At 41.8% G+C, this 18,317-nt stretch overlaps 1 protein-coding gene across 1 annotated transcript in view; it reads left to right on the top strand.

Annotated features, from left to right (window-relative positions):
* Window positions 1-1,038: 1,038 nt before the first annotated feature.
* Window positions 1,039-18,317, top strand: part of LOC122814389 (zinc finger protein 665-like) — a 31,142-nt gene continuing 13,863 nt past the window's right edge. The window contains exons 1-2 of the mRNA XM_044086973.1: window positions 1,039-1,078; window positions 1,382-1,846. Of these exons, the coding sequence (XP_043942908.1) occupies window positions 1,039-1,078; window positions 1,382-1,846 (505 nt within the window). The remainder of the gene's footprint in view (window positions 1,079-1,381; window positions 1,847-18,317) is intronic.

Below are 18,317 nucleotides of genomic sequence, written 5' to 3'. Positions count from 1 at the left end.
GTGTTAGTAAAGGAGAGTAAGGCAGTGGTGGTGCTATGGTTATAAAAATAGTAAAAACAAAAGAATAAAAAAAAACTTCTGAGACTTTCAGACATTGTTGGCTAACCACATTAATGCTGTCCAAGGTACATATTATAAAGAAATGATGGAGCTTCTTGGAGTGGGGAACTCCCTTTATCTTCTGTGAGGAACCTGACAACATCCTTGTGCAGTCTGTTATGTCCACATAATCCTGTCAGTCATTACTGCTAATATTTGTGAGTAAGGTCGGTACGGTGGCACAGTTCTTAACATATTGGAATTACCTGCAGGAAGATATGTGCCCAGCCAGCTCACATCCCAAAGCTCTGTAAACACAAACACAGACAGATTCCTCTTCATGTAAAGGTGCATACCTGAATCCTTGATAAAGAAGGCAGTCAGCCCTCATCATCTTTTTTCTTTTTCACCAGTGAAGATGAAAGCTGTGTTCTGTGGATGGAGACCATACATCGTAATTAAACATTATTTAAAGTGTTCAAACTGTGGTGCTCTGCCTTAGAAGCTGTGGATTCAGGCAGGTACAGGTGAGGATAATGGCAGTCTCTATTCCTGATTTCTGCTCCTCCTTCCTCCCAGAATGCAACAAGGCTAAAACTACTAAAGGTGTGGAAGCTCAAACTACAAAAGTGATCCTACTCAAACAGCTACTGTTATAGTGAATTGCTCACATATGTGTAATATTTATATCATATGATACTGATCACTGCTGCGGTAAAATTCTTGACACATGTTAGACTGCCAAAGTTATATCAGGAAAGAGAGGAGAAAAAAGCAGTATTTCATCATTTTGAGTTTTAAGCAAAAGTGATTGGATATGGAGAGGATTTGTTGTAAAGTTGTGGTTGCATATAGCTACTTGACAGGGGATAAACAATAGTGTTGCAGACAATACATTAACAAAAGAGAGGTAATTGGGGAAACAACAGAGACCAAACTGTAAAGCATGTAGCTGAGATTGCCTAATACTATGAATGTCAGAAGTTAGATGTGAGGAAGATGGTTATTGGGGAGAGAAGAATAAACAGGGAGAAGGAAGGTGAGAAGGGGGCCATATGGCAGTATTACAAAATTGTAAAGCAGCAGTTAATTTTGTGATTTAGGCTGCCTGATAAGAAATATACTAAACACCTACTCACAGTGACCAAATTCAAATGAATGGTGGAACTGAACTACCTAACCTTATTTTATCAGTGGTGCTAATAACAACCGAATAAAATAGTTACTAAACGAAAACAAATCCAAAAATGTTTAAATTTCTAAACTGTACACGTTATTGTGATGAAATATATTGTATATTTCCTTTGTTCTTGTAATAAACTACTTTCAAATCTGTTTTTAGGTATGAAGAGTACAGACTGCAATGTGAATTGCAGTCAACAACCAACATCTGTGAGATCACAGTTACATGACCCTACAAGGAATCTCCAGCAGAGGTCTCAGCCTGAAAAGGACATTGACGAGGTTTATGTCACTGATGTACCACAGCTTCCATCGGAGCATCACTGCCACCAAACCCCTGAGTGTGACAATGGAACACCTGTGACACATGACCTGACAGAGCATCTACAGCTACGTGCTCAGCCGCTAAAGATATGTGACAAGTTGTTTGTCATGCCTACTCCAAGACTTCATTCAGAACATGGCTGCAGCAAGAGCTCTGAACGTGACAAAACTAACAGATTTCGCACAAAGAAAGAAACGCACAAATGTGCTGAATGCAATAAGTCTTTCACATGTGCCAGTGGCCTGAAAAAGCATCAAGTCATTCATACAGGATTAAAACCACATAAATATGCTGAATGCAGTAAGTCTTTCACAGTACTTCTACGGTATTACATTGGGTTGAAATGGCTAGGCTTAAAATCACCTCTGGCTCGATAGCCTAATGATCTCCTATGATCCTATGATATATATTTTTATTATTATTTTTTTTTTACTTAGAATGAGTTTAATTTCACTACTTCTACTACTATTATCTGATCTTATTAATATATAGTGATTAATTAGATATATATGAATTGAAAGTCTTCCACACGGAGAGGTTTCTTACACTGTTTTCTATTAAGACTGATTCCAACAACATAACAATTTTACCTAAATATAAGTGACTGTTGCCATGTCAGAGCAAGGGGTTTAGAATTTTAATTCTTGGCTGTGTTGCCTTCTTTGTGGAGACAGTATTTCATACGTGTGTCCTGTGGGTTTTCTTCAAGTGCTATAATGTACTTCCAAATGTATCCAGTGAGTGAGTGAATATTCGGCAATTATGCCTGTAAGTGTGTTTACTTGAGTGGGTTGTGTGTTCTTTAATGATATGGCTCTCTTTCCACAATGTTCTTCAGTGCTTTGTGCCTTTTGGTTGCTAGGAGAGGCTCCAGTCTTGCCATGACTCTGCAAGGATATAGCAGTTTATTGCAAAATATGTAGTGTGTGTGTGTGTGTGTGTGTGTGTGTGTGTGTGTGTGTGTGTGTGTATTTAGATTTATAAATCTATGTCTATATGTATATATAGACACACAAATATAAAATCCATATGTGTATCTATACAAGTTTGTGTGTGTGTATTACATCCATCTATGTATTTGTATTTATGTATGTGTGTGTGTGTGTGTGTGTGCGTATATATACACACACACATATATATATCTATCTATAAATTATACACACACACACACACACACACACACACACACACACACACACACACACACACACACACACAAATTATCTTATCAAATGCAAAAATACCACTCTACAAATTATAAAAAAAATACTTTTTATTTCCCAAACACAAATTAAATTCCAGAAATAAAAGTACACACTGAACTGTTTGGCAGTGCCTTAGTTATAATGTGTCAAACCCAGAGTAAGGGCTGGAAATAGAAGACAAGCTTGCCCATGGATCTCTAGTGCTTGATACAAATTTGTGCAGTTAGTAGTGTGTAACTGCTTGACTTTTCTAAATGAACTATAATTGTCTGTGCACTGAGCGTTTTTTTCCTTGCCCCATGGGAGTGCATCCTTGTGTTTAGTATATGTATGTAGGGGAGCTGTGGGTGATCAGCCCTGCACATCAAGGAGTGCAGGTAGGGCTTGCACCCCTGCAAAAATACTTTTTTTGTTGTTTACTTTTGGATTCTCCTCACATTTGACACCTTTTCCCACATTTGTGATCATAGTTTTATGAGGTGACCACAAGTGGGTGAAAAGCTTGTCAGGGAGCCACTGCAGACACTGTTCACAGAAATTCAAGTCCAGCAGTTCTTGTAAGTTCAAGTACTCAGAAACAGTGTTCTCCCTTCTTATGTGATTCTCTGGATTCCTGTTGTGAAGATGTCCAGGTCTTCTCACATACAGTTGTCAACAGCGCAGTGCTTCCTGCACTACTCCACCCCAATCCAGTGATCAGGGTCATAGTTTCCATCACTAAAACACCAACATTTCCAACTGGAGGAGCTACAGACCTCTATCGTTTATGCAACATAATTATATAATTGGACATTCAAGTAATCTATGCAGGAATCTTGTGTGCTAATACATCAAGTGTGTGAGTCAAGCCTGGTCTGTGTTTCATTGAAACATTGAAAGGCTGCAAGGAAAGTTTCCATCTTCAGTGTTATATGTTCCCATCTTGTCTTTTCAGCGGTAACACATACATGGTTTGTGACAAGTGTAAATTCTCAGGGACATTGTTAATGCTTCAGTAACACTAGTGTCGTCCTGATTACCCAGTATTACTTTTAATAGCGGAATAATCATTTGCAATTGTACTTAGTTTCTGACCAAAAGAACATATGGGGATATTTTCACCATCAACGTTTTGTGATCATACTGTCTCTAGATCTATATCTGTGCATCAGTATATGCAGTAAAAGGCTTGCTAAAATCAGGAGAAACTAAGATCTGCACTGAACGTTAATATTTCTTTCAGCTGCTTAAAGCATTGTCTCCTTTACCCACCAATTTTAAGGGGCATCTTCCCTTTTGCAAGGTTTATATGAGAATACACTATTGCTGCAAAATGGCTACAGATTTTCAATAATGTTAAAAATGAACCAGATGCCTGTAGCTGTAATGCCTGGAGCTGTACTGAACAAGTGCCAAATCTTGAACTTTTCAGAGTAAAAGCCTTGATTTTGTAATTCTATGATAAATATAGTTTATTATGTATTGTATAGTGAGCAGCAAATATAATGAAAATAGCAGCATACACTGGAGGTAGCTATAGTCATGTATATTACTGAAACCATCTCAAATGACTGCTGATGAACTGAAAACTAACTGAAGATTTTGTAGCTCTGAGGATTGTAGATTGAGCAAATGGACTTCAGTAGCTGTGAAGACTAAATTAAACGCCAAAAACACCTTAGATAAGCAGCCAAACGATCCCAAATCTAAACATAGGTAGGTACTAAGCTATCGGCCCTGGGGCCTATACAAGCCCAGCCAAAAAGGTACCCTGGCTTTTGCCACCCAAGAAAATTATTTGCCTGTGCCACTGTCGAGCAGAGCCACAGAGGTGAATTGTGAACATCACACTGTAAAACTATTTTAATAAATGCTGAAGTAAAAAGAATATATAAATACAAAGCTTTCAAGCCCACAGCTCTTTCTCAATGCTCACAATACATTGCATTCTCACAGAATAGATACTTAAAAAACAGAATAATTGATACAAATTAGCCAGCCTAATTACATAATTAAAACATTTCTTAAAAAAATACATTATACATAGCATGATCTCTGTTTTAACACAGGTTTTAGGCCACTTACTGCATTTAAACCAGGGTAAATATCAGCCCTGAAATAATTAATCACTTACACTCGGCTAACTCAGTTTTATTAACTAGGTCACCCCCTCCCTCTATCTCCAGCATTTATAATTTCTAAAGCTGTAAATTTAAATACATGCTGTTCCCCTGCTTCCTGAATATGCATATGTAGGGCATTAGTATCTAATTTCAAACAAATTTCTGAGAGATGGGAGTATATCCTTTCCTTAAACTTCATATTAGTCTTTCCTATATAAAAACGCAAACATTTCTCACAGTTAGCTAGGTACACAACATTTTTTGAGTTACAAGTAGCAAAAGCCTTAAAATAAAAGTTAGTCTGTGTTAACGGATGTATAAAAGAGTTACCCACATTTAAATATTTACAAAAAGTACAGTTATAACAAGGGGTCTTACATTTACTGGTGATTACAGAATGACTTCTGCCCCTTCTCTTCAAGTATTTATAACATAGTAGCTGCTTAAGATTCCGCTCCTTCTTATAAATAAAAAATGGTCTATCTCCTATAAATTTATTGATATTAGTATCAGACTTTAAAATAGGCCAATTCCTCTCTATTATACCATGACCCCCCCCAAAACGTGCACGCTGATTGGCCAGCGTGCACATTGTAAATCGAGTTATACTAATGGAAAAAGGTCCGGTCGCCCGGACTTTTTTCCATTAGTATAACTCTACTTTTAAAACACTGTCTCTCGATGTTAAATGGGTTTAACATAGCGAGACAGCTTTAAAATAAGCAACGGAGATCTCCGTTGCTTATTTTAAAGCTGTCTCGCTATGCTAAACCCATTTAACATAGCGAGACAGGTTTTAAAAAAAAAAAGCAATGAAGAAAGCAAGATCTCCGTTGCTTTTTTTACTGTTTCGCTATGTTAAATGGGTTTAACATAGCGAGACAGTTTTAAAATAAGCAATGGACATCTCCGTTGCTTATTTTAAAACTGTCTCGCTATGTTAAACCCATTTAACATAGCGAAAACAGTAAAAAAAAAGCAACAGAGATCTTGCTTTCTCCATTGCTTTTGCCCACAGCTCTGATGTACTGTGCAGGCGTGCAGTACATCAGAACTGCCGCGGATACCAGACATCTGTGGAAGGGCAGTAAACAGGCATTATACTATGCCATTATTTAAGAAAAGTAATAGTTTCTTTTCTTAAATAATATCATGGTATAATAGCAATAACCCACTTCTGGGTGTGGGTAATGCTGTATTTACCCACGGTTGGCTCGCCCTCGGGACCAAACCATGCCAACCGTGGGTAAATCCAGCATTACCCACACCCAGGCGTGGGTTATTGCTATATTATTTCCTTAATACTACTAGTAAACCTGTTATACTTAGTTAAATAACCCAAAGTAATCTTGACAAATTATTTGTCTTGTGATTAACTTTGGAAATATTCCCTAATAAATATGGTTTGCTAATACTGGAATACAACGAAGTGACTTCTTTTTCAGTCTCTTCTATCATTTTAATACTATAACCCTACTGAATGAAATCTATGGCCATACTACCCATTTCTCTTTCAAAATCTAAATCAGATGTATTAAGTCTACTGGCTCATAAAAACTGACTTTTTACTGCACCTTTATTAATGTATCTAGGGTGCATGCTATTAGCAAGCACATACTTTGTAGCTTGAACATTCTTCTTTTGAATAGTAGTGTGCCGTTGACCCTCAATACACATAAACCTAATATCTAAAAAATCTATTTTATCAAAAGCAAACTTCAATTCAAACTTAAGAAAATCTGTAGTTTGATTAAGGTGTGTAATAAAATTATGTAGCTTTGTTGTTTCACCTGCCGATAAAAGGAAGACATTGTTCACAAAGCATGTATAGAATGCAATGTTCCTATTATAAGTAATATCTAATAAGTCTTCGCTCACTCTCTCTCTCTTATATATATGTATTTATATATATATATATATATATATATATATATATGTATATGAGTCAATCAGGGTATTCCCTGTAACCACTCCTACTGCCTTCTCTCCCCCCCACCCCCCTCTTTCCTTAAACAGGTTAAACTGCTACAATTCAGTACAGGCATCATTTTAAAATCTAGGTGCTTAGGATTTTCCTCTCTCTTCCCCCCTTGGCTGACCTGGTGTGACTCAGTTTGAACTCTACATTTACCTACAAACGGAGTCTACAGGACTGCAGTTGGTCACCATAACAAAATCAGTTTCTCTCAGCATTTAAGCAGTGTAGGTTGCACACACAAAGCATTTATTAAGCTTTCACTTACAGTGCTGTGCAATTAAGCAGGTCACCATTTTGGTCAGCCATAGGGCTCTTTTTTCTACTTGAGTGTTTGCCTCCTTTCCCTGTAACGTAAGTAAACTGACTCTTACATTAAGAGCTATAATACTTACCTTATAGCTTTAGGACACCTTAGGAAACCTTGTCAAGTGCAATAGCCTGACATTTGAACAAGTAACCCTTGTAAAAATTCCCAAAATTCTATACTGTTGGTCTGTCTTTCCTGCTAAACATAAGTGAAATTACAGTGCTGAGTGCAAGTAACATTAAAATTAAAGTGCTGAGTGCAAATAACATTAAAGTGCTGAGTGCAGATTTTAGGCCCTTATATTCAACTTACCTCTGGTGTGGTGTCTCGAGTCAATCAGGGTATTCCCTGTGACCACTCCTACTGCCTTCTCTTTTCCCCCACCCCCTCTTTCCTCAAACAGGTTAAACTGCTACAATTCAGTACAGGCATCATTTTCAAATCTAGGTGCTTAGGATTTCCCTCTCTCTTCCCCCCTTGGCTGACCTGGTGTGACTTTGTGTAAGTTTCTTCATTGTATGGATCTTTTACTGTTTTTTGTGTAACTGAATGACCTGCTGTTAAATTCTGATTCTGCACAGATTGCTCTATCTTTTTGCAGAGGCTCCATAAGTAGCTAGTGACTTTACTGAATTTCGGTGGTAATATTTGTGTTTAAACTGAACCTGTACCTAGAGAAAGTGTATAATCAGAGCTCCTACTTGCTGCATGTGTTTTTAATGTTTAAATTGCACACACACACATTGAAGAAGTGCATTTATGACCTGAATAACTTGGGCTAGCTATACCTGAAGTGCTTTTACTGGCAATTTTCCAGTTGTACAATTGTGAACAATTGATAAAATCTGGCAAGTGTTTATTTACTGCATTGCTGTCTTGTTTAAGTTTCTTAGCTATATTTTACCCCCCCTCAAACCTTTCTGAATGTATTATTATAAAATAACTGCCTGCTGTTGCCTTCATGCTTACCCTAGAATCTCTGCTTTTCTCTTTTCCTAGTTGAACTCTACATTTACCTACAAAACGGAGTACAAAATCAGTTTCTCTCAGCATTTAAGCAGAGTAGGTTGCACACAAAAAACATTTGTTAAGCTTTCACTTACAATGCTGTGTAATTAAGCAGGTCACCATTTTGGTCAGCCATAGGGCTCTTTTTTCTACTTGAGTGTTTGCCTCCTTCCCTTGTAACTTAAGTAAACTGACTCTTACATTAAGAGCTATAATACTTACCTTATAGCTTTAGGACACCACCTTAGGAAACCTTGTAAACTGCAATAGCCCTGCTACGTTTGCCCTCACTATGCTTGGGCTCTCTTCGCTCCCCTCCCTGCCCCCAATTCCTTCCCGCCCCCAGTACCTCTAAATATAAAGTACTATAGCCACTCCTCCACTTTCTAGATCCTATCTGCTTTCATCTGGGATAATTCCTCCCACCCCCATTTTTCTACCTACATTTTAATAGCACCTATTAGCTTTCATCTGGCATTCTCCCATCCCCCTTCCAGTACCTTTACCTCACCACGCTATCTTCTGGTATTGCATCACCAGGTAAAATAGTTCCTTAACTCACTAGCTGAATCACAAATAATGATATACTCCTCTTTACTACCCCTCTTGTTCGCACCATACCTCCTTACCTTGTACGAAAACCAGTTTCTCATGGGATTTCAGGTCCCGAAAGGCCATACTATCACCCTAGCTGTAAATCCTCCCACCTTCAACCATACTTACAGTACCAGGCCCTATCCAGCATCTTGTTCAGTCTTATCAACATCTCAACCCCAGGCACATTAGCTCTAGATCCAAACACTACCAGAAACTAATAAACAAATTCCTGAAGTTCATCACCAAGTATAGGCTTAACCTAATACTTGGTGGTGATATTCACCCCAACCCTGGCCCACCCACTTCAGATACACATACCCCCTCTACTTGCAATCTAAGCTACAAGCCTACAATTAATAGGCCAACTAACTCTCTCCTAGCCTGTCATCTCAATATTAGAAGCATTAATAACAAGGTACATGAATTGCATGCACTTCTGGATGTCCACTCCCCTAATCTGTTTATCTGAAACCTGGTTAAAACCTAACACTACAGACAATGAAGTGTTACCACCTGGGTACAACATACACAGGCTGGATCGTGCTTCCAGGAAGGGGGGTGGGGTAGCTGTACTCTATAAATCTGAGTTGAATGTCACCATAGATGTAATACAACCACCTCAGATTAATAACTCAGATTCTTGCCACCAAATTGCAACTTAACAAAAATAAATGCATTAATATCATCTGTATGTACATTCCCCCAGGTAACAATATATCTACACTTGAAGATATCCTGCACTGGCTATCATGTCACTACCCCCAAAAAACCCTACTGCTTGGAGATTTTAACATAGACTGGGGCACCTGTTCCTCAGAATCCCCAACCACCCATATTAACCTGCATGCATTTACACAAATCATATCCACCCCTACCAGGATAGGTAAACCCAACCAAAAAGAAAGCATACTTGACTGGGTACTCATAGTCACCCCCAACTGTACACTTCTGGTACCCTCCCTGATGGCCTAAGTGATCACCTTCTCACATATGTAATTAAGCACAAAGCCATTAATTCCCAACAACCCTTACTCAGAAAGGTTAGAAACAATAAAAATTTTGACCCTGCCAAATTCTAGCAAGAACTAAATTCATGTAATTGGTCTAGTCTAAAACACCTCCCCTTAGAGAAAGCAGTAGCATACTTTAACAACAAATTCCTTGAGATCCTTGATTTGCATGCACCTGTTCGTTCAAAGAGAACAAAGGCAAAAACTGCGCCATGGGTTTCTAAAGAGTCTAAACTCAAAATTACTTTTAGAAACAAAGCATGGGCTTTATGACGTTTTTCTAAAGACCCCCAAGATCACATTAAATACAGGCAATCCAGGAACAAAACTAAAAAATCCATTTTACAAGACAAAAAACAATACTACAGTAATTTACAGACAGTAAATCAAAATAACCCTCAGAAGTTTTGGGCAGGTTTAAATAATCTGCTATATCCTGGACAAACTTCAACCCCAATCCCTACTGCTACTATTGATAAAACCCCTGAAGATGTTCCTGACAGTTTTAACCGATTCTTTACTGAGACAATTCAAGCCCTAGCTAGCCAACTACCTCCTAGCTCCCCTGGTCCTGAAAGTACCACCCCTAGAAACCTACCCGCATTCAGCTTCCAACCAGTCGCCACTTCACTTATCCATACCTTGATCAAAAAATTAAAACCCACTACACTTTCTGCTGATCATCTCCCTGCCGAGTACCTACAAAAATCAGCTGAAGCTATTACTTACCCCATCTCAATACTAATCAATCGAGCCATAGTAGAAGCTTAAATGCCCAGCATCTGGAAAATATCCTATGTAATCCCACTTCACAAAGGAGGCAGCTCTACTGAATTCTCCAATTATAGGCCAATAGCTATACTCTCTCCACTTGCAAAGATTATGGAAAAATGTATTCATAGACAACTCATGCACCACCTAATCCAGAATCACCTTATGGCAGACACTCAGCATGGCTTCCATCCTCATCACGGCACTACTTCAGCCCACCTAGCCTTTACCAACACAATGAACCATAATCGCAACAATAATTATATATCCTCAGCCCTCTTCTTGGATCTTTCCAAGGCATTCGATATGATTGATCACCAACTTTTAATCCACACCCTGCAAACATTCTGTCTAGATACTAGAGCCCTTCAATGGATTCAGTCCTACCTGAAGTGGTCAACAGCAGGCTGTCCTCTGGCAGAACAAACTCTCTAATCTTCTACCTAATACCCTTGGAGTACCACAAGGCTCTATACTAGGGCCCTTGCTGTTCTCCATCTTCATTAATGACCTTTATACTGTCATCCCATAAGTCAGCTGTATCCAGTATGCTGATGACTCTACTCTGATTTGCTCGACCACATCTCCAATAGAGTTATGGTCAGCTACCCAGACCACCTTTAATACAATAGAAAACTGGCTTTCTGAATGTCGTCTGATCCTAAATTCCAAAAAAACTGAAATACTGTTATTTTCACCAACACGTAGGTCTACCGCTTTCACCTTTACCATAAATTCAAATGATGACACAATAATCTCCCCTGACCCCTCTACAAAACTATTAGGTGTTATCATAGATAATAATCTAAAATTTGACCTACATGTTAACCAAACTATCAAAACCATCAATAAAAAACTAGGGTCACTTTACAGAATAAAAGCCTTCCTAACCCCTCCAGCTAAAATTGCCATAGCTCGCTCTCACCTTCTTTCAACCCTTCTGTATGCATCCCCTCTACTCTCGAATTTAAACAAGATTGTCCTTAAACTCTCAATTTTCTACAACCACATTGCTAGGTTTGCCACTGGGCTGCCTTTTAGGACACATCATTGCATCAATCTAAATCAGCTTGGGTGGCTTGAACTACTCAGCCTAATCCAGTATAACCAACTGATTATGGCCTATAAAATCCTCTATTATCCGGACAATACTCCTGCACTTAAAAATATTATCACCCCCTATAACATTCCTAGACCGCTTCAATCCTCTAACAAACTACTAATTCAGACTAGCAAAATTAATAACACAGCCGGTGACTCTCTCTTTGCAAACTCTGTAAGTAGACCCTGGAACTCTCTTCCAGCTGATATTACCTTACTTTCTACCTTAGGTCAATTTAAAACTAGACTCAAACAACATTTGGTGCTTAACTGGCTATGTCAATGTATCAAGCCTGGCTAACTCTCTCTCGAATGTGTAAAAATCTGTTAACTAGTTTACTGTGTTATTTAATTTAATCCTGATTTATGCTCGGGATTAACTCTAACCTGTGGAACTTGTTCAACTTGCTTAGTTATGTAATCACTGTAAATAGTCTGTTGGTAATATGTAATGCTGGTGTTATGTAATGCTGTATCTGCTTACCCTTGGAGCTTTTCTCCCCGGGCCTCCGCTGAAAATGGACATGCATCCAGTCGGACTATCCCGGTCAACAAATGTAAAATAAAAAAATAAAATAAATAAATATACTGTTCTTCCCATTTTGCCAAGACCAAATTTGCATAACTGTTAGCTACAGAAGTTCCCATAGCTCCTCCCTGTACTTGATGGTAAGATTCATTGTTGAAAGAAAAAACATTATTTTCTAAAACGTTCTCTAACATCCTACAGTAACGTTCTCTAACATCCTACAGTAACGTTCTCGAACATCCTACAGTAAGAATAGTATATATATATATATATATATATATATGTATATATCAATAAATTTATATGAGATAGACCATTTTTTATTTATAAGAAGGAGTGGAATCTTAAGCAGCTATTATGTTATAAAGACTTGAAGAGAAGGGGCAAAAGTCATTCTGTAATCACCAGTAAATGTAAGACCCTTTGTTATAATTGTACTTTTTGTAAATATTTAAACGTGGGTAACTCTTTTATACATCCGTTAAAACAGACTAACTTTTATTTTAAGGCTTTTGCTACTTACAACTCAAACAATGTTGTGCACCTAGCTAACTGTGAGAAATGTACGAGTTTTTATATAGGACAGACTAATATAAAGATCTGAAGTAGTTAACTTCATTTTATCTTCAACCTGTGGGGATTCGGATCCATATCTGATCCGAGCCAGCAACTTTACAAGCATCTGCTCTGAGCTCCAAGATCCTCCCCCTTACCCAAAACACACCACCATCTCCTGCCTTCCCTCAGATCTCGTTTGCCACTTAGTGCATCAGCATCATGATCTCCGCAGCTCTGAGCTTTAGAGTCTACTGTAAGTGACTTTTGGGGTTTGTTTTGAGTGAGTTTTCTCAATTAGTCCCCTTTTTCTCCCCCTAATGCTAGTTCATTGTTTTTTTGTCAAAAAAAAAGTCTGTATATTTTGTGAGGTAGTTTTGTGTAGGCCCTTCCCTTCCCTTAGTGTGTGCATGGTCAGGTAGTGTGTTTGGGTGACTAGATGTGGCTGTTGCTTTTTTGGATGTCCGAACACCCAAAACCTACTTTTAAAAAATGCACAGTGTGGCCATAAGTTTCAGCAGCAGATGGCCACACTCTGTGTGTTGTTTGCTTGGGCTTTGCACATTGTTCCGTCCAATGCAGCATTTGTACAGGGTTTAATCCAAAGGCCCTTAGAGCTAGAAAGGCCAAACATGTGGCAAAAGGCCTGCTTCCAGCATCTACCTTGGATTCTTCTATGGCCCCGGCCTCGGTTTCTACAACTCTCGCCCAACTCCCCCCTCTGGCTGGGACTCACCCTCCCACTAGACCTGCTGAAGAGGATGTTGCTAAAGGGAGAGACAAAAAGGACAGACACAAGGATGCAGAGAGAGGGAGAGACAGAGAGAAGAAAGGGGATAAGCCCTGTAAAAGGGCTCCAGATTGGGAGTCCTTCCCTAGCTTGCCTTCTAAGGTCTCAAGACCTGTTTCTCCTCGGCTCCACTCCCCCAGATTTTCCCCAGAGCTGAGGCCTTCCTGTAGATCCTCCCAGCGACCAGCCAGATCTGAGTTGGTCACTTCCTTGCACTCGACTCGGAGTCTTTCTGAAATGGATATGGGTAGGATGATGAGGAGATTCATTCAGACTCAAATCCAGATGGGAGTCTTGCCAGGCCCCTCTCCCTCTGGAGAGTGACCTCCATGCCGTTCTTTCACCAAATTTCTCCTTCCCTGATTTGGCCTGCAGTTTTGGTGTATATGGATCCGAGGATCTTCGGACCTGGGGATTTGGTGCCGATGGTTCCTCCAACCTCTAGTCTGATGATTACCTTGAGTTCCTTGGATCTGATTAGCTCAGATCTGAGCAGCTCTCGGGGCTGAGGATGGGGAGTCAGCCCCAAGGGGATGCATGTGTCTTTGGCTCTGACCTTGTCGGATCCAAGCCGTTCCTTCGGAGCTCCGTCTCCCCTAGCCTCGGCTCCAGTCCTCATGATGGACCCGGGGAGAACTTCCTCCTTGTTGTGCTCTAAGGAGGTGCACTCTCCATCAGCGTTTGATGTGGTGGAGAGGGTTTTCTCCCAAGGATCGAGATCCCAGCCTATTTCCTTGGATTCTGCCCAGACGCCCTCAGATTTGGTTACGACTCCCTTCATCTTGTCTCAGGGAAAGCCCGTGCTAGAGGAGCCCCAGGTGGTTCCCCTGGAGGAACCCCCCCCACGCCTCACGAGCCCTCTGCTGAGGAAGGTCATCATAAGCACACGTGTAAAAGGAGGCACTTGGACTCCCCTGAGTCTCTTACCGAAAACACTGATTTAGATGAAGGAGAAGGCTCCCCCAGGTCACCTCCCGAGGATGTCTCCTTTGGAAACATCATGGAGATCCTCCACTAGAGGGGAGGTTAATCAGCCCCAAAACCTTCTACAGGTGACTCAGTGTTCCTGGAGGCTTTTGGCATGGGGCCATCTACTTCCTGGGTGTCCCCGCCGGTGGATCCTTTAGTGGATCTTATCACCACATGGGTACGGAAGGAGCCTGACACCATAGAGCCAGTACCTAAGCGCCCGGACAAAATTCTCTCTCCACCCTCTGACAGACAGGCATGATATAAAGGATCCCCTGTGGATGCTATGGTGGTTGCAGCAGCCACCAAGAGGGAACTGGCTCATGAGAGTTCCTCGGTCCACCCTTCAGATAAGGAATCCAAGATTTGTGAAGCGAGTGTATTCTTCAGTGACGTTTTCCATCCGAGTACTGAACTACTTGGTACACTTTATATAACTGCAGCGAGACCTAGATATGGAGTTAGCTGAGTCGCCCCCAGAGTCTTTGTTGCAGGAGGACAAGCGTCTGTTCTCTGTGAAGATGTCTACTCTGAAATCAGTGTCAAACATGTCCATGCACCTCTTTTCTCATGCTACAGAAGGAGCAGCTAGGGTGGCTGGGACTGGCGTTGCTATGAGGTGACACGCTTGGCTCAGACTGTGCCAGTTTGAGGACCCCTTCAAGGTGTCTTTTACAAATGCTCCCTCCGATGGTTCTTCTCTCTTTGGGAAGACTGTACGTGACACCCTTGTCCAGAGTGAGAAAGACAAGAAGACTTTGTCTGCCATTGGAATCCGCTTCTCTAACCCTCAAAGATCCTTTTCCAGGAATCCGAGAGGGCAAAAGAAGATGTGGCCCCAGAAATCGCAGTTTTCCTGGGACTGTCAGGACAACTCATCCCCTACAGGCAGAGGGGGACATGACAGACGCCGGCCCAGAGGCAGAGGGGGTCCGAGGAACTCTGGGTCTAGGGAGCCCTTCTTGGACAGGCCCATGCAGCAGCCCTGAGGGGTTGCCTGACTGTCCTGTTCTGGAGGCAGTCGGGGGAAGATTATCATTGCACCCAACAGCATGGGACTCCATAGCTGCAGATCGTTGGATGCTTCAAATAATATCCAGAGGTTACACCATCCCGTTTGTTACCCTCTAATCCAACCAAAGCACCTCCCAGATGTTCCACCCGCTCAAAGGGAGTCGGCAGCACTATAGGTTTTCAAGCTGCTTCAAAAATGAGCCATCGAACTGCCCCCCCCCCCCCCAATCAGTCCGGGTCAGGCGTTTACTCCAGGTTCTTTTTAGTGCTAAAAAAGATGGGGGACTTCAGCCCCATTTTGGACCTGTCAACCTTAAACCTGGCTGTTGCCAAACAGAAATTCCAGATGGTCACCCTACAGTCCATTCTACCTTATCTTTGAGAATGGACTGGATGTGCTTGACAGACCTCCAGGACACTTGCTACCATGTCAAGATTCACAGAAGCTCCAGGAGATTCCTTCACTTCTGGCTGGGAGCCAGTCATTTCCAGTTCTGAGCCCTACCCTTCCATCTCACCACAGCCCCCAGGGTGTTTACTAAGGTAATAGCAGTCAAAGTGGCTCACCTGAGGCTTCAGGGGATTCAGGTATTCCCTTACCAAGATGATTGGCTCCTCGCTGCTTCCACCAAGTGTCTTCTTTGCCAAGCCAGACACTTCTTCCTGCATCTTGCAGCCCTGTTAGGGATTACGGTCAATGTTTTCAAGTCACTCTTGAATCCGGTACAGATCTTGGACTTTATCGGGACACAGCTGGACACCCTTCAATTGAAAGTCTTCCTAACTCCAGACAGGGTCCAGAGTCTAAGGGCTCATGTATCACAGATTCTTGGCCCCAGGTTACTGAAGGCAGCGGACATTCTCAGAGCCTTGGGCTCTATGGCTGCAGCAATGTCTATCCTCCCCTGTGTGCATCTTCACATGCATGTTCTACAATGGACTGTAGCTGTACAGTGGTCTTGGCTGGATCTCCCCATGCAATACCCAATTCACATCAGCAAAGCCTGTAGGGCGTCACTTCTCTGGTGGGTCCAGTCTCTCAGAGATTGTAGCGGGATGCCCCTTTGTTCCATCCACAGCCCAAGCCACAGTGACCATGGACGCCTCCCAGCTCGGGTGGGGAGGCATTATCTGGGGAGGACAGTCCAAGGCATGTGGTCCCAGATCAAGACCAGACTGCACATCAATTTACTGGAGAGCAGTACTTTTAGCTTTGCAGGCCTTCCATACTGTTCTTCCTTTGGGGACTATTGCAATTCATTCAGACAACATGTCTGTTGTCTGGTACATCAACAAACAAGGAGGAATCAGGTCTTACCCTCTGTGTCACGAGGCCATGAGAGTTTGGGAGTGGGCAGTCTCCACCAGTTCGTTTCTGATTGCAACACACATCCTGGGACGCTTCAACATTTTAGCAGACAAATTGAGTTGGGCTATTCTAATGCCATATGAGTGGTCTCTGAAGCAGTCGATATCGGAGGAGATCTTCCTTGTGTGGGGACAGCCTTGCTGTGATCTCTTCGCATCTCCTTCCAACGCAAAGTGCAATGAGTTCTTCGCTCTGATTCCCTCACCAGGAGACCCCCCCCCCCGAGATGCTGTCACCAGGGGACTCCCCCAGAGACGATCTAGTCCATGCTTGGCCTCCCAGGCTCCTGTATGCTTATCCCCCATTACCACTCATTCTGAAGTTTCTTCAGAAGGCTTGCCGACTGGGGTGCAAGGTGATCCTCATTGCCCAATTCTGGCCTCATCAGGTTTGGTTCCCCTTCCTCTGGTCTCATGTTTTAGCTCCTCCTTGGATTCCAGATCCCCACCCAGATCTCATTTCTCATCCTACGGGCACCTGTCCACCCAGCCTGGACAGCCTCAAGCTGACAGCTTGGTTGCTCCAGATGTTCATCGTGTTTCACTGTTGCAGTCATAACTCTTAGGTTTTCCTGCTGGCAAGCTACCCGCAGTTGGCCTGAATTCCAAAGTCTTGGTCTGGCATCGGTTGCTGTCACCTCTTCCCTGACGTCAGTGCACCAGGGGTATAAAAGATGCAGCCGACGCCATTTTCTTCAGTTTTTCTTGCCGCGCGGTGCCCGAAACAGAAACAGTTCGCAAGTGCCTGACGGCTGACTCCTGAGATTTTCGTGTTCGAATTTCAGATCCGAAGTCTTCATTTAAAGCTAAGTACCCTGTTGGGGAAACTTTTTTCTTGCTCCAGACCGATGTCAGAAAAAGTTAATAATTGTATTTCTTGTGGGAAGCAAATACCTCATAAGGACTTCCATTCTTATTGTATTGCTTGCCTAGGCCCTGATCACGACGTTGCTAATTGCAGGTTTTGTGCTAGATTTAACCAACGCACTATTAAGCATTGGTACGATTTTGCATTTCATTACTTTGGCCGAAGATTTAATTACACAATGTCATCGGATAGCCATCTGACTACCACAATTCACAAGAAACGCAAGGAAAGGGAAAAGGACAGGCATCCAAGGTCCAAAACTGATGACGAGGCTTCTTCTAAGCCAGTCGCCGGTTCGCCGGTTCTCAGTGAGGCACTTTCGCAGCCCCTGACGCCCGCTACCTCAGAGCCGCAGGCCGCATCTGACTCCCACGTGGAGCAGGCTAGGCCGCTGGAAAATCAAGGTATTGGACACTCGGAAAATATTCCCTCAGATGGGTCCGGAGCCGCTGAGCAGGCATCAGCTTCTGAGGGTGTTTTCAGGCCTACACAGTTATATATAAAACCGATTTACAGCTTTAAAGGCAAAGACTAAAGCACCACTAAAGACAAAGAAACAAGTGCAGCAAGCCCATGGACAGGCCTCCATGCCTAAAAAA

This window comes from Protopterus annectens, chromosome 10.part0 (assembly GCF_019279795.1).
Source record: "Protopterus annectens isolate FY-2018-M chromosome 10.part0, PAN1.0, whole genome shotgun sequence".
In the NCBI taxonomy this organism is placed as follows: Eukaryota; Metazoa; Chordata; order Ceratodontiformes; family Protopteridae; genus Protopterus; species Protopterus annectens.
Note: the sequence above shows the minus strand (reverse complement) of the source record. Positions and strands in the feature narration are given on the sequence as shown.